This window comes from Sylvia atricapilla, chromosome 5, assembly GCF_009819655.1.
Source record: "Sylvia atricapilla isolate bSylAtr1 chromosome 5, bSylAtr1.pri, whole genome shotgun sequence".
Classification (NCBI taxonomy): domain Eukaryota; kingdom Metazoa; phylum Chordata; class Aves; order Passeriformes; family Sylviidae; genus Sylvia; species Sylvia atricapilla.
The window spans coordinates 35,905,190-35,932,443 of record NC_089144.1 but is presented as its reverse complement, the minus strand read 5'-3'; the positions used below and the strand labels follow the sequence as shown (position 1 = coordinate 35,932,443).

At 38.8% G+C, this 27,254-nt stretch overlaps 1 protein-coding gene across 1 annotated transcript in view; it reads right to left on the bottom strand.

Annotated features, from left to right (window-relative positions):
• The window catches only part of TRHDE (thyrotropin releasing hormone degrading enzyme), a 206,701-nt gene that overhangs the window by 51,316 nt on the left and 128,131 nt on the right, over positions 1-27,254 (bottom strand). Inside the window, exons 8-10 of the mRNA XM_066319185.1 lie at positions 22,455-22,520; positions 19,826-20,013; positions 11-99 (exon numbers count right to left, since the gene is read on the bottom strand). Of these exons, the coding sequence (XP_066175282.1) occupies positions 11-99; positions 19,826-20,013; positions 22,455-22,520 (343 nt within the window). The remainder of the gene's footprint in view (positions 1-10; positions 100-19,825; positions 20,014-22,454; positions 22,521-27,254) is intronic.

Below are 27,254 nucleotides of genomic sequence, written 5' to 3'. Positions count from 1 at the left end.
TTATTTTTACCTGATTTGTTAGACACCCATATAATTGCCTCTGATGAGATGTGGCTCGTATTTCCTACTGCAATTGTTAATGGAATCTGCCACAAGTAGCTGCAAGACAAAGGAGGGGGAATCTAAGAACAAAAATACTGAACTGATTCTTCTCACAGCAATCAGGGATCATGTCAAAGAAATTAAAACACATCTCAGTAGCAGTGTAAAGATCTGTGGATTCTAATAAGTTACTCTGACTTTGAATTGCATTTGCATTTAGCAATAAAACAAAGAAAAATAATTTATAAAAAAACCCCCAACCTAAATTATATTTTACATTTTTTCACACATTATCATCATATGAGGACTTTTTAACAAAGCTTTTCCTAGTTTTAGAAAATGCTTCACAAAAGAGGAAATAATGATTTTTTATAAAAAGAACGCTTTACATTTACTTAGAAAAACCTCCACGTAAGACATGCTTTGATTTATAGGGACTTCAAAGTTTAAAAATACCATACTCTTCTAGCAACTTCTTACAAAGCTACAATGGGCTTTCACTGTTGCTGGTTTATAAAAACAAAATGAATGGGACAGATCTCCAGTTCTTGGCACCATTTACGACCACCTATGCATATGCAAACTGGACAAAACACACTACATGCGGGTTTGGTGATATACTGGTATAATCAGACACCATCTTCCCTACAGGATACTATAAATTGCTTCTCATTTGAAGTAAATGTTATAAATAACATCTTTATCTCAATAAACAGAAACTGACTTATGAAGTGAATATTTTTAGGGACAGATGGAAAGGATTATTTCCTTCATGTCTTCATCATCACCTCTACTTCTTAACTCTCAAAAGGAGCATTTCACTAGTCAGTGAAAAAGCAGACATTTCTCTCACAGGTTTGCCATGTCATTTCGTAAATTAGTAAAGTGAAAGCACTCAGTAATAGTACAGGTGGTCCCTCTGCCTCAGGTGCCTTAAAGATGGTCCTTAGATAGGTGGTCACTGGGAGTACGTGTGCAGATAAGCAAGGCAGCATGGCAGGAGACTGCCACCAATCCAGTTATCACCATACAGTACCACTTTCATACCAAGTAAGAATATCATTTTAGACTGATTGCATTAAAATGGTGCAAAGATGAGTGCAGGCCAGTTCTCTGCCGCTAGTAACACAGCATTTCAAAACTAGCCCATGGAACTGAAGAAAAAAGGCTTGCTTCTTTCCACTAACACAGAAGTCTGCTCCATTGAATTACAAACACGACCCACATGTTCCACAGCCATGGTCAACGTGGGCTGGCTTCCAAGGGTTGCCTTGCTGGCATGACTTGGAGGCTGGGGGAGGGACAGAGCCCTGCCCTGCCACCACATTTGGCTCACAGCTCCCCACCCATCTGCAAAGACCCTCCAGCACACATAGGAATATGCACTGCTTAGAACAGGATCGTGTGCAGGGAAACACTTAGGCCATACAGCAGTGATTCAGCAAAGATAGGGAGATACTTGGACAACCACACAGCTGAAAGAGTTGAGTGTCACTAGAAATAAAACATGGCATTTACTGCCATATGAAAGAAGAAAAGAGTTTCCATGTGATTTTAGGTTCTCTGAATGTTGGTACCATGATACACTGGGAAAATAATTAGCTCTACACCTGCACTGAATATAAGTTCCACATAAGCACATGCTCTGGCAGACACTTCTTGGATAGTTAAGCTGTGTCATTTGAAGATTCTAATTGCTTTATCAGTCTGCCCACTCCTTGTGCCAGACCTTATCACACTCCACAGCACAGTCAGCAGAAAAGGATGTCCATTGATACACTAGCTTTTCCAGTTCACAAACTGGAGTCTTCACACAAAGTTACCTTCATTTTTGGCTTAACTAATATTCTGGATTGTGGACTGGACTAATGAGATGCAAGTGTGTGTACTGTGTCCTGCTGCTTTAACTACAGCAGTAGTACCTCCTGGGTTCAACAGGTGAGGGCAGTCAGGAGATGCTGTGACGTGATGCAAAGAATTATATTCACTGCTCCTTTAAATACCTTATACCTCACTAGACACACATCAGTATTTTAGGGTTTTTTCATAAAACCCTCCAAGGAAATACATCATCTTTAGAAACATACCCAGTTCTAAATACTTGGCTCTCCAAAATGACAAAGATCCTAGAAAACTATGATTAAGAAAAGTAAGGCAAAATCTAGCATAGAGTTTCTACATTATTTCAAAGAACAGGAACATTGGTATCTGAAAAAAATTTGAAACTGCATTTGCATGGTATTTTTATGAAAACTCTTACTGAAAAAGCTAAACTGCAAAATCAAAGATACTGCAAGCTGTCTGTGTAGCTGATTTAAGCACATATATACACACTCACAAATATTCACGTATGAACATATACATGGACACCTGTTGTTTTGAGAAGGAACTTCACAGAAAGGTATTCTGTACATTGTAATATATATACAGAGAAGAATTTTATACTACCTTATAATCTTTTATATTGCCTGCAATTAAGGTAAATCCTACTGAAGTAAAGACAGATCCTTCTCTGAAAGGCAATTTGGCTGCAGAACAAGTGTCACAAAATCTACCCACCAGAAAACATGTGGGATTTAGTTGGGAATATTGATACTGGCAAATTTAACTTTTATGTCCCCAATACAAGAGACCTCCTGACATTCTTGGTGCTTTCCAGAACCACCAAATCTCACTCTTTTAGTTAGTGGTTTCCCAGAGGAACCGCAGGTGTCCTTTTAGTAGACATACAGAAAAAACCACATTTTTTTCCTACTGTACTGCTGCTGTTTTCTCCTTCCATTCCTCTTCATTCTCAGAGAAACTTCTGCTGCTGTTGCAGAAGCTGTAGCTAACTTCAGTGTATGTGAGGGAGATGCATCTGGCTCACCTTCCAAAAAGGCATCTTCCATTCACTTTCTCTGAATGATCTGTAGGGACTGTGTTCTCCAGGTGTGACTAGAAAGAAGCAAACTTTTCTTTCACTTTTCTATCAGGAGTCTTCTACTTTACAGAGCAAAGAGGAAAAAGGGGGCTGACTGTCCTGCTTTCTTCCTGCTTTGTCTGAGAGTAGTGCAGACCTTTTATTTATTCTTTATATGTTTACAGCACCACCAGCATGCTCTCAGTATGTATCTAACTGGATAAAAAAAGGGCATGTGCTGCCTGCTGTGACAAACCAGTTGCAGTGACAATAAGAATCTAGCCTTGAGGGCCCAGTGACCAGGGCGGCAAGACTTGAAACAACCCATTTAGTCCTCTTACTGTCAAGATTATGTCTGCAGGACTCAGATGCCTGTACAGATAGCACACTCAGCCCCTGGGTGAAATGGTGCTAATGAACTGTGTGTTCAGTCTGCCCGAGATGCTGCTCAGCTGCACAGGTGCCCCACATAATGTCCCTCCACAATCAAACCTGATCACTTTGACAGGGAGCTAAAGGCAAACCTCTTATTGTGGAAAAACTAAAGCCTATTTCAGGAATTTAAAAAAAAAAATCTCTGAAGCTGAGGAGGAGAAACACCTCAAACTAGAACAGACATGTTAACATGAACTGTGCTGAACATAACGTTGTTCAATCTTCAAGAAATGTAAGGAAAGAGGAATCTTGTTGGAAGGTAGTATAAATAAATTATTGCTGATTTACAAGTGAGAAACTGCTCATGTCAAATAGTTAAACTTAGGTTGACAGGATAATGCACAATTAAAGAGAATGCATTGGTGGATTTTTTTTTAGCACTGTATCAATGCATAATACTGAAGCATGTTCGTTCAGCTTAAAGATTAATCAGAAGGACTTATTTCACAAAGTATCAGAATCTTGCATCAGCCAGGGTACATGTAATACTAGAAGCTAGCTAATGCAGTACTAGAAGCAAACTAATTATGCTCTGTATGGATTATAAAGATTTTTTTTCTTGAGCATTACATAATGACTAGGTAGGCAGTATTAGTATACTTTATCTCACTCTAAAAATCACCATATTTGTGATGATTACTTGGTTACAACTTGATTTTCAGCAAAAAAAGAACTGAGACCCCTTTGTGGGTAAATTCTGAGACTACAAACATGATGCCTCCCACTTTTGCCTCTGATGAGTATTAATACTGTAGTAACATCGGGTTTTCAGTGGCTTCTTTGCAAAGAGCTAAGCAAAGCCAGAAAAAGGGCAGCAGTTTATTTCCTCTACTTACAAAATAAAGATCTCAGGTAATTAAAAACAAAAAGGTAAGGTTCCTGGCATTTCAGATTTTGCACACCTTTTTAAATAATTTTCACATTAATGAATGTGAAATATTTTTGCTGGTATGTAAATCCATAGATTTTCAAGATTCATCTTCCCAGTAACCATAATGTACCAAGCTTCTGAACACTCCTGGCAGTGAATACCACATTCTTCCAGTGGCATTTCTCCCTTCTTCCCTGGATTCAAAACCAAACAAAGAAGTTGAGCTATTCTTAGTCATTACTCACACAACAATGAAAGTATCTGCTCAATATTCAAAGGCTTATTATCCTGCATTATACACGTATACAAGCAGTGTCACTGCTTCACAAAAAGTGACAGAACATCTGTAACTAAAGCACCACTGTAGAATTCAGCTCACCTACATTTGAATGGCAGTAAAAGTGAACAACCACACTCCTCTTTTATCCTGCTTTTACGGACCTCTGGGTTAAAGATTTCTAATCTATCCTGCTGTTCTTTACAGAGAAACTGTACTTAATCCTTCTTATTGTCCACCTCTGTATTTTTTCTACTTATTATTTCAGGTTAGAAAACCAAGCCTTGCTTCAGTGCTTTAAAGGCATACCCACCAGGGATTAAAAGTGGCATAATTCTTTTCTCTTCTACACTCTTTAGGCTTTTTAAATGCTACTTTTCTATTAATCCCTACTGTTCCATTTACTTGCTTGCCCGTGTCTGGACAGTGAGCTGATGTTTACAGAACATTACATACCACAGCACAGGTCCAAGATCTCTTTCTTGAGAAAAAATAGTTTCTTCAGAACCCACCACTGGGTATCTGAGTTAGAACTGCTTTCCCCACATGTATCACCTCATTATCAACATTAAGCTCCATCTGTCTTTGTATTATCATGTCAACTAGCACTAAGAAATACTTCTGTCTTCTTGGTAAGATGTTTATTTTTATTACACTCACAAAACTCCTATTACCAGAAAAATCTTGACACCTAACTCTTCCACACCCTTTATCTCATGGCTGAATAGGAGAACACATTCAGTGCAGGTTTCTCAAGAATCTCATGGGCTATGACCTTCCACTAAGAAATTCAACCATCTAATTTTTCACTTTTTGCTTATATTTCTAAACAATTATTCTCTCTTATCCTGATACATATTAATTTCTTTAGGAATATTTAAGAGGGAAGCTGGACCTCAAAAAATAAAAACCAAGTTAAACTACAAGGAGCTACATACATCTGGATTTAGAAGACATATAATAGTCTTTGATTATATACTTAGCTAGGAAATCAAAGGAAGAGAACTATGGCAAGGCAGAAGAATAGAACAATGTACAGTTTTGAGGGGAAAAACTACTTTTTTTAGTACATCTAACAACAGAAGAATGAGTGGCAAAATTAAAAGGCTTTACACAAAAGCAAATTAAGTGATCTTGCCTCTTGGCAGAATACAATAAGGATAATTAATTTAAAGTGTAGTGGAAATCATAAACTTGAATCATAGAATTATTTAGGTGGGAAGAGACTTTAGGAGATAAAACCTTCTGCTCTAACGTGATCAGAGCACAGGAAAACAAGTTTCACTGTAGGTAGAACATGGTACCAAAGGAGGATATACAGGCTCTATATTCAGTGGCATCACACAAAATCAATCAAGTCATTTGAGGCAAATTATTTGCCATCTGCTTTTTTTCCTAATCTCTCCCACTGCAAAGCTTCTACAGAATTACTTTCAGGAAAGCTTAACACCAAAAGCTGTATGTATTTTCCAATATCTCAGTAGGCTGAGAAATGGAATTGTGAGTTATCTCAGGCTGGAAGAAAAGAAATCATGTAGTCATCAGTTGGCACTGGTGAAATCCCAACATCAGACTCAGTTTCTCTGGCATAAATTCGGTTTTCAAGGTGATGGCAAATGAGCTGCTGCAGGGTATTTGAGACATCTGCTATGGTCTGTAAGACCAGAAGGATTGTCTCGCCCATGTAATGGCAGCACAAGGCAAAGTAATGATGGCACCTGTCACACATGCAAGCAACTAAATGGGCCTCTCCATCCACTCAGTGTTGACAAAGAGACCTTCCATAATTATATGTGAGTTTCCCTATGAAACTTTTTCATTTCTAGGTGAAAAAGGCCGATTTTCAAAACCAAGGTACTTGTAAGAAAAAGAAGGCTTCAGCAAAGATTTTCAAACACAGTACTTTAAAAAAAAGGCACTGCTGCAAAATTTTACAACTACTGCTTTAAATAAGAACTTTCAGTTTGCTGCTTCAAAAAATTGCAGGGAGAAGTTAAAATTACTGAAACTGAAATGTAAGGTTGTTAAATTACAGAATTGAAATGAATGTTCTAACCCAAATTTTCCCCAATTTTTGCTTTGATTTTTGTCTTGATTCAGTGCAGGGAAATGTTTTGATGGGTTGAAAATTTCTGTGGGATGGGAATCCATTTCTTCTTCATTGGTAATACTTACTAATCTTTGTGAAGTATTTTGAGAACATAATGATCTAAGACCTTGTATCACGGAGGGATATGACTGAACTTATACATAAAGATAAAGTGAGGCATAAAAATAGTTTAAGAGTAAAAAGCATAAAAAAGAAAGACCAAGAGTAAAACTGACTGGTTAAGACACCTATCTCTTTATTTTAACTACTTAATACCCAAAATGCCAATTCCGTCTCTTCAGTTAAAGATAACAACCCGGTACATCCACAGTGGCTGAAGATGAGAAACAGGGAGCAAGGACTCCTCAACATTAGTTTCTCATTCTCAGCTCTCTCCAGATGGAAATTCTGAAGTCTTGTACATAAACACAAGTGTTCAGCTGAGCAGCACTGAGTCTGAGAATGGAACGCTTTCCCAGTGTGGCCCTGGTGATTCCCTGAACAGGTTAGGATGCTGACATTAGTGTTTCTTATCAAGGGAATATATCACTATGAGTCATCTGCATGAACTCATGTGTTTGGATTTCAAACACAGAAAAAACACAAAAGCAAAATAATGAGAAAATCTGACCTTTTGAAAGCAAGTAAATCTTACAGAACAAAAACTAAGATTTAAAGATTTGTATTTTTACTTCAGTTGAATACCTGGCTGATCTCCAGAGACATACACAAATAGCGGTGAGTAAAATAAGCATTTAGATGGATGGCTGCAGATGTTTCTGGCAAATTATCTTAATACTCATTATAAATTAAAAGGCACAGAAAGTTGATAATGAACTAAGTAAAGGATTGTGTGATATCTGGATATTAAATCAGTATAGAAGGCAGACAGTAGAGACAGTAGACACTTTTCTTGCCGAGACAAGTACAGCTTCTGTTAGCAAGATTAGCAAGGTTTGGGCTACTACTGGTAGGGGTTATTTTTCTGACTTTTGTTGAAAACAGTTTTGATAACAAAGGGATGTTTTAGCTATTGCTGAGCAGTGCTTACACAGCACCAAGGCCTTTCCTGCCTCTCACCCCACCCTACCAGCAAGGAGGCTTGGGGTGTACAAGAAGCCAAGAGGAGGCACAGCCAGGACTACAGACACCAAGTGACCCAAGGAATGTTCCACACCATTTGACTTCATGCTCAGTATATAAAGCTGGGGGAAGAAGGAGGAAGAGGGAGGAAGAGGGGGCATCACAGCATTTGTCTTCCCAAGTAACTCTTAAGCATGATATAGTCTGGCTTTCCTGGGGATTGCTGAAAACCTCCCTGCCTACGGAAAGTGGTAACTAAAATCTTTGTTTTGCTTTGCTTGTGCACACAGCTTTTGCTTTCCCTTTTAAGGTGGTTTTGTCTCAAGCAATGCGTTTTCTCACTTCTCCAGTTCTTCCCCTCCATCCCAACGTGGGGAGAGAGCAAGTGGCTGCACAGGGCTTAGATGCTGGCTGAGATCAAACCACAATACAAGCCAAAAGAAAGCCCTTGTTTCCACTGAATTTTGAACATTAAGATAGTGAAGGTTCAAAGATAAATTGTTAACAGAAAACCTGAAAGTGTATTCAACTAATCTATAAAATCACAAGCCTTGTTGCAGTGGTACCTGGAAGCATTTAATCCTAGGCTTGAGAGCAAAAGTACATGTAAGGTGGTCAGTGGAAAATGAGTGAAAGCTGTTGAACAGCAGAACAGCTTCAGAGCTTCCTACTACAGAAAAAGATTATACAAGAATCAAAACTCAGCAGGATACAATTTTGTAAGCCACACTTTCTAGCAAGATTGTGTTGGGAAAGATAATTTAAAAACATCATAGAGATTTTCCCAGGTTATTATATAGTATAGTATCTCATTCAGTAAGGAGTAATTCAGGTTCCAGAGGAATCTCATGTGAGTATCACAGGAAATCACACATTTTTATTAAGTGCAGTCCTACAAGAGTGTTAGTTCTGTTTAATGGATAAGGAGCTGACAATATATTCATGTTGTGAATATCATTCTCACAAGACTGGAGAACACAGAGATTTCATTAGATTTAATACATGCCAGTAAAGTGATTGTAGGCTGTGCCCAGAGGCATAACACAACAGAAAATGTTATTCCCTCTTTCGCAATTATTACACCTCCTACACTGAGACAGGGTGTCAAGGGATTCCTCATACCCTGTGAGCATGGAAGATGGCAGATAGGAAGGGAAGATTTCACTAACTTTGTAGCAAAGACAAATAGAAATAAAAAATTGGTAAAAAAAGAACAATTTGAAATAACTGAGATCCCCTGAACAGCTTGAGATATTCACTGGTTACCTGCATACGCCCAGTGTGACCTTAATTCCTGAGTTCAAAGTGAAAATAAGGAGTTTAATACAAACAACAGGGGGAAATGCACGAGAAACACTGGTATGGTAACTGATTAAGTTGACTATAACGGGGGGTGAAAAAGCAGACATCAGACTTTTTTATCAAGGAACAAGTTGCAGTCAGGTACCTTGAAAACAGAAAGGACAGTGTACTTTAGTTGCATAAACAGAATACAGGAGGGCCTCCTGATGTCTGAATCAGACAAAAATCTTGCAGATAGACAATTTCTGACTGCAGTGCAGAAAAGAAACAGCAGGGCACAGTAAGTGTGACACACACCACATTAATTTTAGGTTCCACAGTTTGCTGGGTTTAAGTAAAATGAGGAAAGGAAATAGTGCTGACATTGGGATTCTGGGGTTACAGGGGTTCTGCCCTCACCCAAGACTAACAGATTGGTCAACCATAAAAAGGTAAGCTAAGGCAAATTAAAAAAAAAAAAAGGACATTAATAACACTGACTACAAGAGCAACCAGAAAAAGATTGGAGAAAAAGGTCATGGAAATGCTTATTCTGAGATTATTCTACACTATACTGGGCAGAGGAGTTTTGTGCTCCTTTACAAAACTTTGGTGGACTTGGATGAACTCTGTGAATTAAAGACAATGTTCCAGCATTGTCTTTAAGGAGCTCTATCTGGCTGTAATATAGACAGTAATTTTTTCAGTCAAAAGTCAAGATACAGTGAAGGTAGGGTGTGATATAATATGCATACAGTATAGTGTAAGCAGGTAACAAAATTCCAAGTGAGGCACACACTAGTACTCAGAAATTACTGGTCTTCTTGTTACCACCTAAGCCAAACACTGTCAAAACTTACTTCAGCTTTTGCATCAGTTCTTCTCTTCTTTCTCCCTAATGCCCCAACTATGGAGGTGATTAGATTTTTCAGTTAGACCAACCTACCAGACCAACTCAACAGGGTCAGGTCATGATATGTGCTGCCAGGCAGAAAATGGCTTCACTACCTTGTGGCTCTGAATGGGCTTCACACCTGAGGTGCAGGATTTTGAAGAGTATTTCAAGTTTTTAATAGAAGTGATCTTAGAAGATGTCTCATGGATGAACAAAAATCAATTTGTCGACCATTCTTGCCTCATAACTACTAAGATTCATCTACTTTGTCTGAGGCTTTGATTGGATAGGCACTTGAATACAGGTAATATGTGTTTCAGAGGGAAAATTCTGGGATTTTGGAAGGTATTTGGAATTGTGAACCTATCGTAATTTTGAACACAAATTATACTTAGCTGCACACATGAAGGAAACCATGAATAGTCTTTATAGTTTAGAGAAATATTTAAAATTGCGTGAGAGTGACTAGGAAGATTATATTCTAGTCTTGAAAGAGGCTACCACACCTACGATAACTTGCTTCTGATTTTAAGCTTCTTTATTTGCAGGTCTGCCTCAATACAGCTCCTAATTTTATATATTTGTCTATTATATATGCTTTCATTTAGAAACACGTTGAAAAAGGCAATCATATTGGTATACTCTAAATGAATGGTTGACAGCTGCTAAGAGAAACTATTTATACAATCGTGGATTGTTTAGGATTTTTTCTGTATAAGGACCTAAATACAAAGATATATAGAGAAAATATCTTCAACGTCAGCACAGGATTGCTGGAATGTATTTTAGAGGAATTAATTTTAGAGGCATGTATTTTAAAACAATAATTGACACTATAATTCATCTGCAGTCACAACACCCATTAACGTGTTTAACAGCGATGTATTAAAGATGCAGATATTGTGGTTTTCCTTTACTCTGCCACAGTCCTAATTACTTCTGGATTTTGCAAGAATCTTTGGAATAATTTTTGGCAATAAGTAATCCTAGAGCAGAGAAAGGGGAAAAAATTACATTTTCCAGGAGTCTTATGAAAAATATAATGCCCTCACCAATGTAACAACAACACAAAGTTCCAGACATTAAAAAAGATTCACTGCTGTAGCAGCAGCCATAGCATGAAAGAGCTCATGTGTGGCTCTGCACTGTGGGTCTGCCTTAAGATGACACCCTGCATATTCTGTTAGAAAACAGCTGTATGTCTTTGGCCATCCTGTCCAAACTTCATTATCCTTTTGTTTTTTAAGGGTAGACACAAGGACATTTAAATGAGTAAATCTGAATTAAATTACCAAATCTGAGGGGAAAAAAAGCATTGTCTGATAATAACATAATATAGCATAACTAACATAATTATCTCATTACTAAACCTTCTATAAAATTCTGTGTAATATTAGCTAAATATTTCATCCAAAATAAATTATAAATGAGGTGGTTATGAATATTGTGAAGCTATCTAAAACTCACTCATTTCAATACCAGTGCTAGCAGCGTACCTTACCAAATTTAGAAAAATAATGTGGACAAAGAACAAATACTACAAATTCTTTGACAGCACATGCTGTCTCCTCCCTGCCTAGCCCAACCTTTCACAATAAAACACAGAAGGCTTCATTTTCAAAAGTGGCAAGCAATTTTGGGTGCTGAATCAAAGATGGATACAAAGAAGCTTTAGCAGTGTTAAGGGTCTGTCCTAACAGCTGCCTCTTTACCCTGCAATAAAGGCTCTTAATCTCTCCAACATCCTCTGTTCTGCCTCGCACCAGCACAAAACACCCTTGCAGAATTGCACTCGAGGTGCTGATCATGTAAAGCCCACGTCTGTGTTGTCCTTTACCCATAAGCATAACCCCTTGACTAGAACACAGACCTGAGATTTCTCTGAGCGGAGCACAAGGATGTGTTATGGACTGAGAAGGATCCAAAGGAAAAAGAGAGTAGCAGTTTAGCTATGTCTACAATCCCCCAATATGTTCTCAGAGACTTAGTATCAAATATTTTTCAGCACATTACAATGCTCAGTTCTGATTTTTCCTTTGAATACTGTGAATTTAAGCAAGTTTAAAATATAATTCCTATGATTGCTTTCTCTTCCCTCAGTAAACTTCCTAGGAGTCCCTCACCAAAGTATCCCCTCCATAAAACCCAAGATTCAACTATGGAGTGTAAAGGCTCATGCAAAGGGCTAAGAAAAGAAAGCTATTATCAGCAACTTTAAAAAGCAGGAGGAAGAAGACATAAAAAATGGAGTATGTTAGAAGTTTTGTCCTCTGATCTACAGTGGGGAGCTCTCACATCTCTGATTTTTCCAAAGCAAACGAAATATGACATTTATTCACCCTCACCCCTCCTATAAAACTTGTCTCTGCCAAATGCTATCTGGGCCCTCCCTAATCTGATCTTTCCCTCACTAAAGTCCTCACTTTAAACCCCTCTCCCAGCTCCCTGGTACTCCATTTTTGCTTAATCCAGCTACACAACATTAATGCTCCAACTCCGGCTCATGCCTGCACCCTGCCATGCCACATTGCCTCTCCTACCCACAGCACGTTAAGCAGCTCCCCATGAGCACTGCTGTCCTTATTCTCCTCTTAATCTCCCAAAGACTTCACTCTATATTAAAACACAGCACTGCCCTCAAGTACATGCTCCTTTCCTCAGCATGAAATTGATTTAATTAATGTGAGTCAATTAACTAGACTGGATATCTAGCAATTCCTGAGAGTTAATGTTAGCAAATAAGATGAGGAAAGTGGCACATTCTGCAGTGACAATAAAATACAACAGCAGCTTTTCTCTGTCAGTCTAACTTCTATCAGGATACAAGTGCTGCCACCACACATGAAGCAATGACACAATACACTAATTTTGTCTTTTTTAGCATTCTGCAAATTCTAACACCGAAATCTGCCTATATACTCCACATCAGAGCATCCTGGAAGTTTCCCAGTGAGAAGAGCTTCTTGCAAATAGAAGCTGTGAAATGGCTTTGGCAATTAAATGTTCAATTATAATTGGCATTTCTGCCATCTTTGCTAGCAGCAAAATCTTGCTAGAGACATTAGCACAGATATGTACTGGAAGAGATCTTAAGAGTATTTCCTATTCATTTTTTTTAATGCAACAAATAGAAAAGTATCTAAAAATGAAAAAACAAGACAAAAAAAAACCCCAGGACATTCTAGTGGCTTTTACAGAAAAGAGAAAACCCCATTGCAACGGGGAGTGCACAGCACAAGGGCTGGGCTAGTGAACACAGCAAAGGCACTGTTCCATCATGTGCCCAAGGCAGGCAGGTTTGCTCCAGGTCACTGACAGAGGCAGCTCCTGTGCCGGTTCCGATGGAGAAGTAGCACTCAGCACACAGCACTGTCCTCTCTCAGGCTGCTGGGTTAAGGACTGTCCTTACACACATCAAAGGACAAGACCTATTGGTGTCATAGAGCTGGCCTCTACTCCAGTGTGCATTTCAAGGGAAGGAGCACCCCACGCTTTCCTACACTTCTGAAAGAACAAGTATTTTCAAGTCCCTGCTTGACCAGCTAAAAAAATGGTTAAATCAATATCTGGCAGTGTTCACACACAGCTCTGTGATCCACTAAGGCCTCTTGATATTTTCATCTCATTCCTGTTAATTCCATTTCCTCTGTGCCTAATACACTGGTACCTTCCTTTCCTGGAGCCTGTTCCCTTCATCATTATTACAGCTGATATAGAGACATTTAGGTCACTCGAGATGAACTAGGGGTACCACATATACTCCCTAGGTAACAATACAATAGCTGTTTCTGGTAGAAACACTGATACAGGCTCAATGTTTCAGGTAGAGTAAAGATGAAAGGCATAACAAGAGAACACTCAAAGGACCTGAGAAAATGGAAGAAGAGAGGACATTTCTCAGAGACAGGGAGGTAAATGAGCACTTTGTTTTCTACTTCTATTTTGTCAGCCCTCTTTCCTCAGTTTATGGAATAATATTTGTCCATATTATGGTCCTTTTTATTACATAATTAATACTACATATGCTACATTAATCCGCAATTGCTCTAAGAACACAGCAAAGATACTAATCAGCATTTCCCGTGTGCTCCTAACATTTTGGGTTGTGTTTAACCAGCTCCTTAGGTGGTAAGTGGACAGAATAAGTTCTCCATCGCTGCTCAAGTAATAATGCTATATAACTGTAAGGATACACATGGCAATATCCAAACACAGCAATGCTTTTACTATGCAAATCATTATCAGTAAAGGGACAAGCACAGCCCTTTTTCTGCAAAGCCTGAATAAATAAAGGAGCTTTGTCTAGGAAATTCAGAAGAGACTTGAAGGGAAATAAATTCTGCAGTTAATCATTCATCATGAAGTGGAGTGACTGCTGAGCAGCTCTGCAGCCCTCTGTAAAAAGCCCTTCAGCTGTCGCAATTACTACAGGGTGTTAGACCCATGGGTCTCCACAGCTCTGGTTTTGCTGGTCATGTCCATGGCTTGCACTGTGCAACTGAATTCTCTCCAGTTCAGCTACACAGAGAAAGGCACTGAGGATTACCACACTACAGCATGTATGCATATCCTGTCCATATCCCGATCTGTTCATCTTTCTGCTTTTTTCTTTTCTCACAGCTAGCTGTGTTCAGTGCCTAGCAAGACATTCCCCTTTAGGATATTATCAGAACAAGCAAAGATTAGCTATGGAAACTGCATGCATGATAAGAACACTGTATAAATGAATATTATCCCAGCAACATTAACTTAATTATTTTGATAACACTGGAAAGGTTATTCTCCACTTTTACAGAGACAAGCTCTGTATATTTTTAGAGGGCAAAACACACCCACAACCAGAAAGCTTTGGTTTGCTCTTCAATATAGTATATAAAAGGTTTATGGATTTCATCAAAACTGGTTAGTTTATTGTCTAGACCACAGATTATTTTTCAAAAGATTTTTTTGTCGTGTCTGTGGGCTGTTTTGTAATGATGGATGAGACTAGCGCCTTAAAATCATCACTTTCTGTAAGCAGGGAAACGCAGTGAACCCTGTCAGATGGAATATCACCTTCTCTCCTGGAGCCTTATAAAGTAAGGGCATGATCTATTCTCAGAGGGGTATGCAGGAGTCCAGGACCAAACCTACACTTAACTAAAGGCTTGTTATATGGGGATAGAATATGAATTATACAGTTACAATAGGAGTTTCAAAGTTTTGCTTGCAAAAGCTGAAATTGCTACTGAAACATTATACCAACCACAGGCTCTGGCACTCAAACCAAAGCTGGTGATTTTGGCCCTTCTAAGGAATGATGTTTCTAGAAACAGTGTCTGTCATTGTTAGTTTTATTTTCTCATAAAATAAGAACTATGGATCATGTGAAGGCATAAGTGTCAAGCAAAATCTATGTTCAGTTTACAAAGAAGTGAAACTGTATACCTTCTATAATTTCAGTCCAAATGTTAGAGCTTAGTAAGCCATACAGTCGATCGTATGCACAGAAATAAATCACACTTTGCAGATGTATGGCTTTTGAAACACATTCTTCTACAGGTATAATGGTAAGTACCGCAAATATGCAGGAGATTTGAAAATGTGTACTCCTTCTCTTCTGTAGAAGAATTAAAGACACTTATAGTAATGGACTAGGCATCAACCACTGACAAAGGTATCAACAATTTTCACTTTTATCCTTTTTCATTTAGAAAAATCTGCTTGCTGCTTCTGTCTTCCTCTACACGATTTCAGAGTTAAAAATTAAATATGCAGCTTCACATTTCATTTTTAACAGTTAATTGCTGCATAAATACACAGCACAAAGCAAAGCACAGACATTTTGTAAAACCAGAATGGCTCAGAAATATTCAGTTGCCTCTTTATTTACATTTCTTATGCAGCACATACATTTGAAAAACCTACTCTTAAGTTACTCTTTCTACAGTAAGGCAAAGTTAAATTTGCCTAGACAGCATCTGAACCAAAAATTTAAACTGCTCATCATTTTGAAGGCAATAGAATTGACATTTATTGCTGTGCCATACCAAACTACAGCCCCACCTCTGGATAATGAAAGACTACAGGGCAGATGGATGCTTTAAGAGCCTTCCCTGGAGCCCTCCAGTGTGTACTGTGTCGTCTGTTTAGATGATAAACTCTTGGAAATGCCTGGACCTGAACATTTTTCTGTGTTTTGTACAGATCTACTTCTTATGGTGTTTAGAATGATCATCACGATTAATCCATAGATAAACTACCCTAAGGAAGCCAGTGCTGCCTGCCCTGCAAGAGCACGGCCTCAGATGTGGCATAAATACCATTTGCTCTCTGTTATTTACAGTGCCTATTACGGCTCCCCAGGGAGACATGAGTCCAACACCTAAATTCACGGGTCATGCAGGGGAGGTAAGCATCAACTTTATTAGACTGTGAATTAGGCCACTGATCTGTAACACCCCCAAAGCCTGCATGCTGATCAGATAAATATATATATATATATCCCATCAGCAGACATCAGCAAATCCTTGCCGATTTCCTGACCAAAGCCATCCACAGAACATCCAGAACACTGCACTGCACAACAATGCTACCACTCCCCTTGGTGAACCTGTAGAAAAATTGTGTCATGTCATACAAAGTTCAGATCTTTCAATATTAAAAACCAAGACAGAGTAAGGTAGAGTAATGCATCTCGAACTATCAAATGACCACACATTAATGTGATTTTCCCTGTCTACCGCTTTCACAATAACTGAAACAACAGTCACTTCAGCAGTGGAAAAAAAAGAAAGAAGCAAAACAACTGAAAAATAACTAGGTCACTACCAACTAAAAGATTAAATTTATTTTCATTATCTCAGCCTTTTTTTTTACTTAATTTGATGGTACGAAAGGGCATTATTGACACATGGTCATTGTGCATACCCAGCCACATGTGCCTGTGGGCAGTGCACAAACGAACTGCATGGTCAATGTTATAACACTCATACCAATTTATAACTAAGCCATATGGCTTTAATGTAAGTTGATGGATGATTTTTAAAAGGTTAATGGCATAGGTAAGTTTCACCTTTCACTAATTGAATGTAGTTCCTGTTCTTTGGTATTTATACTTATGTAGCACAGATTTCAAGTAACTTCAACTGGGGAGTGGCGCATTAGCTCCGTCTGCTAACTGGCTGGAGTAAACAACTCATCTGTAAAGCTTTCCTTGAGCAAGGGTTTCTTTCTTGTTTGTGCTTAAAAGGAAATGGAAGAATAGGAAAAAAAAGCAATCCGAAGGGGGAACAGATATGCCAAAGGAGACACATATATATATTGTACTGCCTGTTAGGATACTAAATTTTTGGCAGGGTTCACATGAATATTTTTGCTGTGCTCTCTCTAGCACTAAATCTTATTTCCCATGTTGAGAAACAAGAATTGTAATAAAATCTGTGGACAAAATCTCCTAAGAATTTAAGAATTTGCCCTGGTGGTGTTACCCCGGCCATTCCACATACGACAACATACAGCTTGATTTACAAATTATTGTCACGTATGAAAAGAAAACTAAGTCTAATTCTCAATGTACTGGGTTTGGTGTGTTACAGGGGTGGCTTCTGTGAGAAGCTGACAGAAGCTTCCCCCCATGTTCAGCAAAGCCAATGCCAGCCCCAAGGGATACCCACAGCTGGCCAAGGCCAAGCCACATCAGTCACTGTGGTAGCACTTCTGAGGTAATGTGGGGAAAAAACTGCTGGGAAAGAGCAGATTGAGAAAGGAAAATATGCAAGAGAAACAGCCCTGCAACACCAAGGGCAGTGCAGGAGGAGCAGCGGGAAGTGCTCCAGGCACTGGAGCAGAGATTCCCCTGCAGCCCGAGGCGCAGCCCATGGGGAGGCAGGATGGGACCCTCCAGTCCGTGGAGGTCCATGGAGGAACAGAGATCCAACTGCGGCCTCTGGAGGACCCCACACTGGAGCAGGCCTGAAGGGGGCTGTGGCCCTGTGGGAAACCTGTGCTGGGGCAGGGCCCTGGCAGGACTTCTGACCCCACAAGGGATCCACACTAGAGCAACCTGCTCCTGAAGGACTGCACCCTGAGGGACAGACTCACACTGGAGCAGTTTGTGAAGAACTGGAGCCAGTGGGAAAGACTCATGATGGAGCAGTTTGTGGAGGACTGTCTTCTGTGGGAGGGACCCCATGCTGTAGCCAGAGCCCTCCACCTGAGAAGGAAGGAGCAACAGAGACATGCGAGGAACTGACCGCTGGCTCTATTTTTGCTCTCCTGCACTGCTGGGGGGAACAAGGTAGAGAAAATCAGGAGTGAAATTAAGCCTGGAAAGAGGGAGAGGTACAGGGAAAGTGTTTTAAGATTTTTGTTTATTTGTGCAGAACCTTTCTCTGATTTGGTTGGTAATAATTTCCCCCCTCACCCCCTCCAAATTGAGTCTGTTTTTCCCATGATGGTACCTGGTGAGTCATCTCTCCCTGCCCTTATCTCAACTCACGAGTCTTTCATTATATTTTCTTTCCTCAGCTCAGCTGAGGTGAGCACCTGGCATCCAGCCAGGGTCAACCCACCATATCACCCTGGTATCATTTACACACCCAGTAGTCTTCACTCAAAAATTACAGCAGCAGTTACTTCAATCAATACCGAATACCTAGAAAATCTGTTTTAAAGTTTCTACAATACTTGGAAGGCTTAACATGCCTGTTTTAGTCAATCAAAAAGCTAATAATTGCTGGTTTTTTGAGTAGTAAAATCCAATCACATTATATTACACATATATATACTTGCACAAAAGAAATTTTCAAGATGGGAAGGGAGAATCTCTCTCCTGCTGCACTGAGCTGTGAGTCATGAACACTTCCAACAGTCCACATTCAGTTGTTTAATCTCTTTTTCACAAAGGAACTAATTTCAGCCCAGAATTTAGACAGATGCTTAATAACCTGTTAGGTTGTTCCAATACAGCCTGAAAAACAACTATTTACTCTGTGTCATGTTTGAGTTCCACAGTATTCATGTTCTAAAAAAAGATAATGAACTTCTAAACACTCTCCAGTAAACCCTACTATAATTTTAGGCCTTCCTGAACAGGAACATTCTACAATCTCTGGATATGTCCATCAAATTTTTTTATTAAATTTTACTTTTTAACAATTTAAATCTACTGGACAAACACAGAATATTCCAGGTTAATAGCGTGCCTTCTTTCACACTGAGCATGAACAGGTCAATACAGAAACTTCAAAGGCCATCTTGAAATTCTCTAGCATCAGCTAGTAACAGCTATTCTTGGCTTTAAAATACGATGCCAAAACTATTTGAAACAATGAGGATTCCCCAGGATCAGCCAGGAATGTCAGCTTGTCTCTGGGATGAAGGAAGCATATAAAATCAGCTGGGAGCAAGAACAAAGCAGTTTAATAAATGGAAGAGGAGTAGAGACACATGCTGATTTCAGACAGTGTAACAGTTTCCATAGGACCAGTTCAGCTAGCTCCAAAAATTAAAGAGCTGGAACCCTCTGCCTTGTACAGAGGTCTAGACCAGCTCCTGACTGCTTCCCAAGTAAAGTGAGGTCTGTAGCTGACATATATTTATATCTGCCTAGTCACTGTATCAGCATTGAGAGGTCCACTCCAAAAAGTTTCTTAAGAACTATCAGACCTTCCAGCCACATTCCAAGTTACTTCATGGAGTGTGACCAGATCAAAAGAAAAGGGGGAAAACAGATGAGTGATGCAAGACACTGCCACAGTGAACTGTCAGGATACAAACTGGCATTTTTTTCCAATTCTTTTAATTAGCATCAACTTTACTGCAGTTCAAATTAAAGCATCACCCCATGCTACTGATCCCAAGCAAAGCTCAGATTTCTAAAAAAGCCATTTTCATAAAAATACACACATAAAGCACTTACTTAAACAACTACAGCATCTTGAAAGATAGTAATTGAGAAATACAAATACCTGTTGTCCCCATGGGCAGGATCCTTGGGTTTAGTATCACTATCATAAACAAAACGCTCTTGGGAGATGATTATGATGTTATCTGTAGTTTCATTTCCCAAGATAGTGATAACAGGATAACCCATCTGTAGCGTCCACTGATCCATTACCTCCTGGATATTTACAGATTTTCCAACCCTTTTTAAAGCCTTGGAAAAAAGAGAGCAGTTTCAATACACTGAAGCAGTATCAACATGTAAAACCTTTCTTTTGTTTTGGGGGTTTTTTTGCGGTTTTTTGTCCTTGTTTGGTTTTGGTTTGATCATGGTTTTGGAGGGTAAAATAACCATCACACATCTATGCAGATACACATACACACACATACTCTTACACTCAACACGTACACACACTACATAACTGAACTTAAGGCTCTGTGTATCTTAAAAATAAATGCTGAGTAATATTAACAGAGAGGAGAGTAACAGTCAGAAAGTCATGTTTTCCACATCACTGAAGTGCTTCTGCTGTAACAGAAGAAATAACATGCTTTACAGGATTTTAACAAGCCACTGAAATTCTGGGTAGCTATTCTTAACCAGCTAAGGTTAAAAAAGACAATGTTAGTTGATCTAGGCACCTACAATAAGGCATACTTGAAGGGCCCCAATTTCTAAAAGTACAGAGCTTTTCTGTTCTGAAAATCAAAATGACTAGTTATTTGAAAATACGGTCCCTTATGTCCAAAGTGAGGCTATGTATACTGAGATATCCCCTGCTGCTTCATAAATTGCACCTGTCACAACACATGGAGGATTAATGTGTTCATATCTGATTCCATATGTCAATAAAAATGCTGTTTTACAAGTGGATTTTCATCTGAAACACAAAGAGATACTATAGCATCATGGAAGATGAGACTGCATATGAGGAGAAGGAGGCACCATTTGTTCTTCAGTGACGGACATGCTCCTAGCTGTCAAACAGTCCAAGATCACAGACTGAGCAACCTCTGATGAATACAAGCAGAAGATGTCTTCAGAACTGAAGCTGCAGGTGCACTGCATTAGGAACAAAGGGGCTGGCAGCAAATGCATTTACAATTGATACAAACAGAATTATTAGCTGCAACAGTAAACATGAGCATACAGTATAGCTACAGTGGTTATGGACCAGAATAGAGTCTCATTTTTTTCCTACTGATGCTGTGGATTCTGCTGTTCTTTCAAGACAACATTCATTCCTCCAACCTCTCACTGCCCAGAACTGTCCCAGAGGCTTTAACAGAGGAACAAGAAAGTTTCCTACAGATTCAGACCTAGATTTAAAAGCCTGACTGTATGTTACCTGTCCAACTCTTATTAGCAGTCAGTACAGAGGACTTGGTTCAGCTGCCCACACATAGGTGACTAACGTCATTTGACCTTTACCTGCCACTCCAGAAGAGCACAGATTTCCCCATATATCTTATGCTAAATTGGTTAGACACACCTGAATGCCTTAAACATCCCACTTTATCTAATCTGACACTAACTGCCTATATTTGAACAACTACCTCAAGTCTCTAGTCAACAGTTAGTGGTTCAGGCTTATTGTAAAATCATCATGTAGTGGGCTAGCCAACTGAATTATTCTCCATGCTCTGCTGACTATATTGACAAGATTTCTGGGACTCCAGAAATAGTCGTTCCTATTCACTAGTGTCAAATGACATGTCCTTAAATATTCAACACATTCTTTCTACAACAGACATGCTTTAAATGTGGCAGGAAGCCAGGTAGGATAAAGTAAGGTAAAAGTTGTTAGAAGACTGAATTGGCAACTGAAGACTCAGTGAAAACAACAGGATCTTGGACACCTAGTTTACATGTATATACCTGCTTGTCTAGATGTCTTGACCTCCAGCTGAACCCTTGCTTTGATGTCAATAGTTACATTCTAGATTGTCATGCTTTGTATGGCTTGAACTACTTGAACTACTTGCTACTTGTGCCAAAATTCTCTGACTGTACTCCACATTGCCCTCCACTCAGTCTTTGTTTCTGGGGAAGACTCAGACTAGCTCAGACTAGTCCCACAGGGGAGAAATTCAGGCATGCTTTGCTCATCTTACCGAATGTGGTTAGCCAGTGCGGAGCCCTAGACCAGGATCTAGAATTCAAGTCAAGCCTGGATATAGTAATATAGGTCTCCAAAGTATGCCAAATGTTACAGTAAATAGTTCTCTGTTTACACCATACCTTGAAGCTTCAATAGGTTTGTCCTTCACAAAAACCTTAACTCCATACAAAATCACAAACATACAAGATGGAAACGCCAAAGCTCGGCACTTCCACGTGTTTTCCAGCTTATGGATCTCAGTGTGCTGCCACTGAGGTGAGTGAAAGATTTTATGAAGTCTTTCACTGCACATCAGTGACACAGCACATGCAGGGAAATATATTCTAACATAGCAAAGAACAGAAATGCTGCAGAACTCAGATTTTCAATATTGCCACTAGGTTAACTCAAATGGAATTTCTTTGCATCAGTTTTTGTACTTGCTCTGTGGTTCAAAGATCTCAATATGCACTATTTACTCCTGATCTCACCAAGAAAAACACCATCACAAATTCCTGTTTCTCCCTCAGTGCAATAGATTAAAGCATTTTACCTTTGACAGTGTGTTCCAGAGATCGTTTCTGGCTGCATTGCCGTACTTGTGAATGGTTAAGTAGTCCTAGAGAAATAAAATAAAAATAAAAATCAGTATTACAATACACAAGCCAAACAACTAGAGCTGTGCATCACTGCTATTTGGAGTTAAATCACATCGATGTTTGCATTTGTTAGAAATCTGGAAATATACAATATGTTCATCCTAAGGGAATAAATAAACAGTTTCCTAAGCTACTTTGCAATGAAAAAATTGTTGCTAAAATTTCATTTACAACATTCACTGCTCTTCCTTTTCAGTGAAAGTTATTCTATAAGGTAAATATCTTTAATATATATATTTAAAGTACATGCCTAATCTTGGGAAAGGTTCCTAGGTAATTCTTGGCAATGAAAGGAGAAGCTGCTGAAATAGAGTTCCAGTTGCTGTTTTAGCAGGTCATTCTGCTTTGTCTAGTGTCAAAAATTTGTTCATTCAGATGACAGTTGGATTCATTACAGAAGATTTAACTGAGCAATAGTCCATCTGAACTCCAAACTCTTATCTAGGGAGATCCTGGCCCTTCAGCATCAAAATACATCATCCTGGCAACCAGGGTTGTAACAGGTTATCACAAAGGCTCTCCACAACAGGGAGCAGTGGAGGACATGTAACAGGAATCAAATTCCGTGGTTGTGCACAGGGACCTACAAGTGTATTGTCATGCCATCTGTGACTCAGTCTGAGGAGGTTATAAACTGAATGCTTTCACTTACTCTGTCACAGTTTCAGTAACTGAAGGTCCATTCTTCTCCCATAACAACCAGAAATTTCCAATAAGCTTCCATCATATTAAAATCACTACCCAAATTAATAGTTTAAGCATATTACCAGCTTGGGTCCAAGTCTTTCAAGCTCAAAATACTTCCTTTTTAAAATGACTTCTGGAGAGACAACACTGTTGTTTCCCACCACCCTATGTCCCTTGACAACAGCTCATTCATTTACAAAAGTGAAATTCAGCAGTGATTATTTGAATAACATACATTTGAAGCATTTGATTGGGAGAATTAAGTGAAAAAAACAAATCAGAATTTGTACATCAACTGGTTCTTCTACAACTGAATTTCTACCATCTTCACTTACACAATGGTAGAAGACAAACCCTAATTTACTGCACAATGATAGAACTGGGACAAATTTGCTGACTGTGTTATCTGTGCTTTGTGTGAAGTAAGATACTTTGGGAATAATTAGTATTTGGAAAGCAAATTTTCTGATACACAAATTGTAGCACCTGTGATAGATTTAGCTTTTGTCAGCCAACTTATAGTAAAACAAGCAACAACTCCCATTTAATCACAGACTAGGAAGGCTAAATGAGAACACTGACTCTGTAAATGCAGTGCTGAGTCTTAACAATGTCATGAGACAAACTCAGAAAAAAGATATTATATAGGCTGCCCCTATAGCAAGCACACTGTGCCTCCATTTTCTCTAAAAGTACAGAATCATTTAAGGCACAGTGAAACATTCAACAGCTTCCAAAGCTAGAGAAGCTGAATTGCAAATTAGAAAGCTAAAACAGGAATAAACAAAAGTGGGACAAGGTAAATAAATAACAACAGATATAGGATCCACATTTTAAGCAGTACTAGAAAATACTGCATGTATTTGTCCTTCTGAGAGATGCATTCAGAATCATTACAGCGAAAAATAAAATGGGTGGAACACTTGAGGACTTCACCCAGGCAATATTCCTGTTTACCAGTCTACCATTAGACATTATATTTGACTTTTATATTTTGTGTTCAGAAAGACTGCAGAAAGATTAAATGCTTCTGTCCTTTTCTTTTGAGTTTGGTTATGTTTGGTTTTTTTCCCTCCCAATACAAAGATTGGGAAGTTTAAATGTGGCTTGTCACTCAGTTAAAAATTTATTATCCTCTAATCTAATGTGCTTATCTCACAAAGAAAAACAAAAGGAATTCTAACCTTTACCATGAAATAAGAATGTACAATAAGAAACACATCTTGGTACAATCTATGTACCATACAACCTAATCATCAATTTTGTCATTATTTCATGAAAATTGCATCAAGAGCATAAACACAGCATAAAACTAGGAGTGCCATGAAACACATACACAAAAAGCAGTCCTAAGTGACAGTATGTATCAACATACGCTTTCAGTAGTTTGCCATCTCAAATCTGAATGTGCTTTCCAAAGGCACAAGAGCAAAAGGCTTCTGAACCAGGTCCCATCAAATATCCTCTTATTCCTATCCTCATATATTGTTTTCAACAATAACCAGCAGCAGACACCTGGAAACAGTATAAAACTAGAAAAGCATACAGTGGTACCTCCCGCAACTGCTCTTCCATCATCCAGCACTTCACAGCGCAAGAAATCCTAAGCAGATTAGTATCCTTGCATTTAATAGTTATCTTCTGTGAATTTGGCTGGTTGCCTTCTGAACCTATTCAAATCAGCATTTGCAACACCTTATGAAAAAGCATTTCCTACTTCAGTGATCTGCTGCGTGATACCTGTTCCAAATGCCTGCTTGTCCACTGCTTTCATCTGCTGCTTCCTACTTCTGGCATTAGAAGACACAGTGAATTACTGTTCCCCACTTCACTCTGCCCAAGCCACCCATGTTTATACAGACCTTTACGGAATGTGTATCCACCCCAGGGCTTTTACATGTTTTATACTGAGAACTCTGCCAGACTCAACCACTCCCAGCTCTGCTGCAAAGTTATACTGCCACCCCACCTGGTGACTCCACAGGTAGTTTGGATAGTTTTTGACCCTGCCTGAACTTTCATTACCAGAAGATGACCCTCACTTCCTCTTCCACCAAACAGGCATTCAGCTTTAAAAGGATAAGACACGTCAGCATCAAATACATATCAGGAAGTAGTAAAATAGGAGCCTATAAAAGATCTATAAAATAAAAGATCTATACATGCTCTGCTTGTCTGTTCTAAGGATGGAACAAGCAGGAATATAATCTGGTTTTCCTCCTTAGGGACTCATATATAAGTCTTAAGCAGCTTGCAGACGGGCAGAATACATGCTCTCATTCACTGCAATTCTCCAGGGCAGGAGTATTAGCCACCCTTAGCCTGTATATTCAGTAGAAAAACCAAAGCAAACAGAACAGAGATGCAAGCCACAGAGCAGAAAAGGAGGATGACACTGAAAACACAGCTGTCTGAATCTAAGCTGCACTCAGCACAGCTCCAAAGGAGGCAAAGTGACTTAAAGCCACTTATTCATAAACACATATGCCCAAAACCATCTGGCTGCAAGGCTGCTTCCCATCATAAACTTGCAAGTCTATCACAGACAAAAGCTGTTCCATCGACTGGAGTATGCTGGAGCATGAAGATATGCATTAGCCACCTTCCTGTCAGCCATAACCCTACAGTGTATGTGAGCAAAAAAGATGGCGTGCAAATCTCTTTAACAACTCAAGAGTGCTCTTCTACAACTCTTCCAATCTCCTTCACTGTAATGCTGCCTCCAAAGTTTTTCACTGTCGTGGAGAAAGCAGGAAGAGTTCACAGACCCTAGGGCACTGTCACTCAACATGAAAATTAATCAAAAACACACACACAAAAGTAATCATTTGGATTTACATTTTCAGCTCATATCCTCTTCTAATATTGTTCCAAATATTTTCACAGTAAAAGACAAAGCCACTCTTTGCCATCACTCTTTGTGATGCATTCACCTCTACCAATAAAAAAATTATCAGACAATGCAGTTTTCTAACATGTTTTAGCAAGTCTTAACATTAAATAAACACAGAAACAAATAAATATCCTGACTCTGTGATACCATGAAAACAAAGTCCATTTACAGCACGACCAAAACATAAGATCCTTCTCAAAATCCCAACAGATTTAGATTACAGAGAAATATGCTTTCAAACAGTAATCTAAATCTCCCTCCCCCCCAAAAAATTAAAAGGCTCAATGCTTTTGAAATTATTTTTTGAAAAGTGGAGCAGATAGCTTGAACAGCACTAGGAACAGTAAAAAATGATAAAAGATTTTGAAAGATGGTTTGAGTAATGCTGTATTGATTAAGCTTTCAGACCTTTTATTGTATCAGATTTTTTTAAGAAGATTATTTAAAAAGGAAAAGTCTTTCATTTCCTTGCAATATTACCTAGTAACTAAGCCTCATGGTTTCAAAATAAATTAAACACCCCACTATCCAAACATGATAATGTTTACAACTAACAAAAGTAGTGACTGATGAATACCAAAAGGTTAACCAAGTGTAAAAAAAGAGTAAGTCTCCAAACATGTGTCTTACTTTCAGGGGAGATTTTACATCTGTAAACAGAAACTGAAATATGAAATCTAAGACTAAACTCCTGTCTCAGTTAGTCTGTATGAAGTTGATTGCTCAGCTGAAGGAACAGTTCCAGACTAACATGGGTGGTTCTGAGATCTGAAACAGATACTGAATAACTTTATTTTTCTCCTAAAGATAACTGGAAAATTCCATTATATGAGGGAGGAAAAAGTAGCAAACTATTTTCATCTCCAATTCTTGAGGCTATGTTTCTCCTCTCTTAAGGCTCAGGAAAAGCAGACTTGCCTCTACCTCCCTTCTTTTTATTTCATTCCTACTCCTCAGTGCACATCCTCCTCCCTTTGGCCTACAATATGTTCTTGTTCAATGATTTTATACATGACTGCTGTATATCACCAAAGATTTAACGCTACAAATAAAAAGATTTAGAATTCATGCTCTAAGGCCCCAGGTATCAAATCCAGTGTGTTTGTTTTCCTAG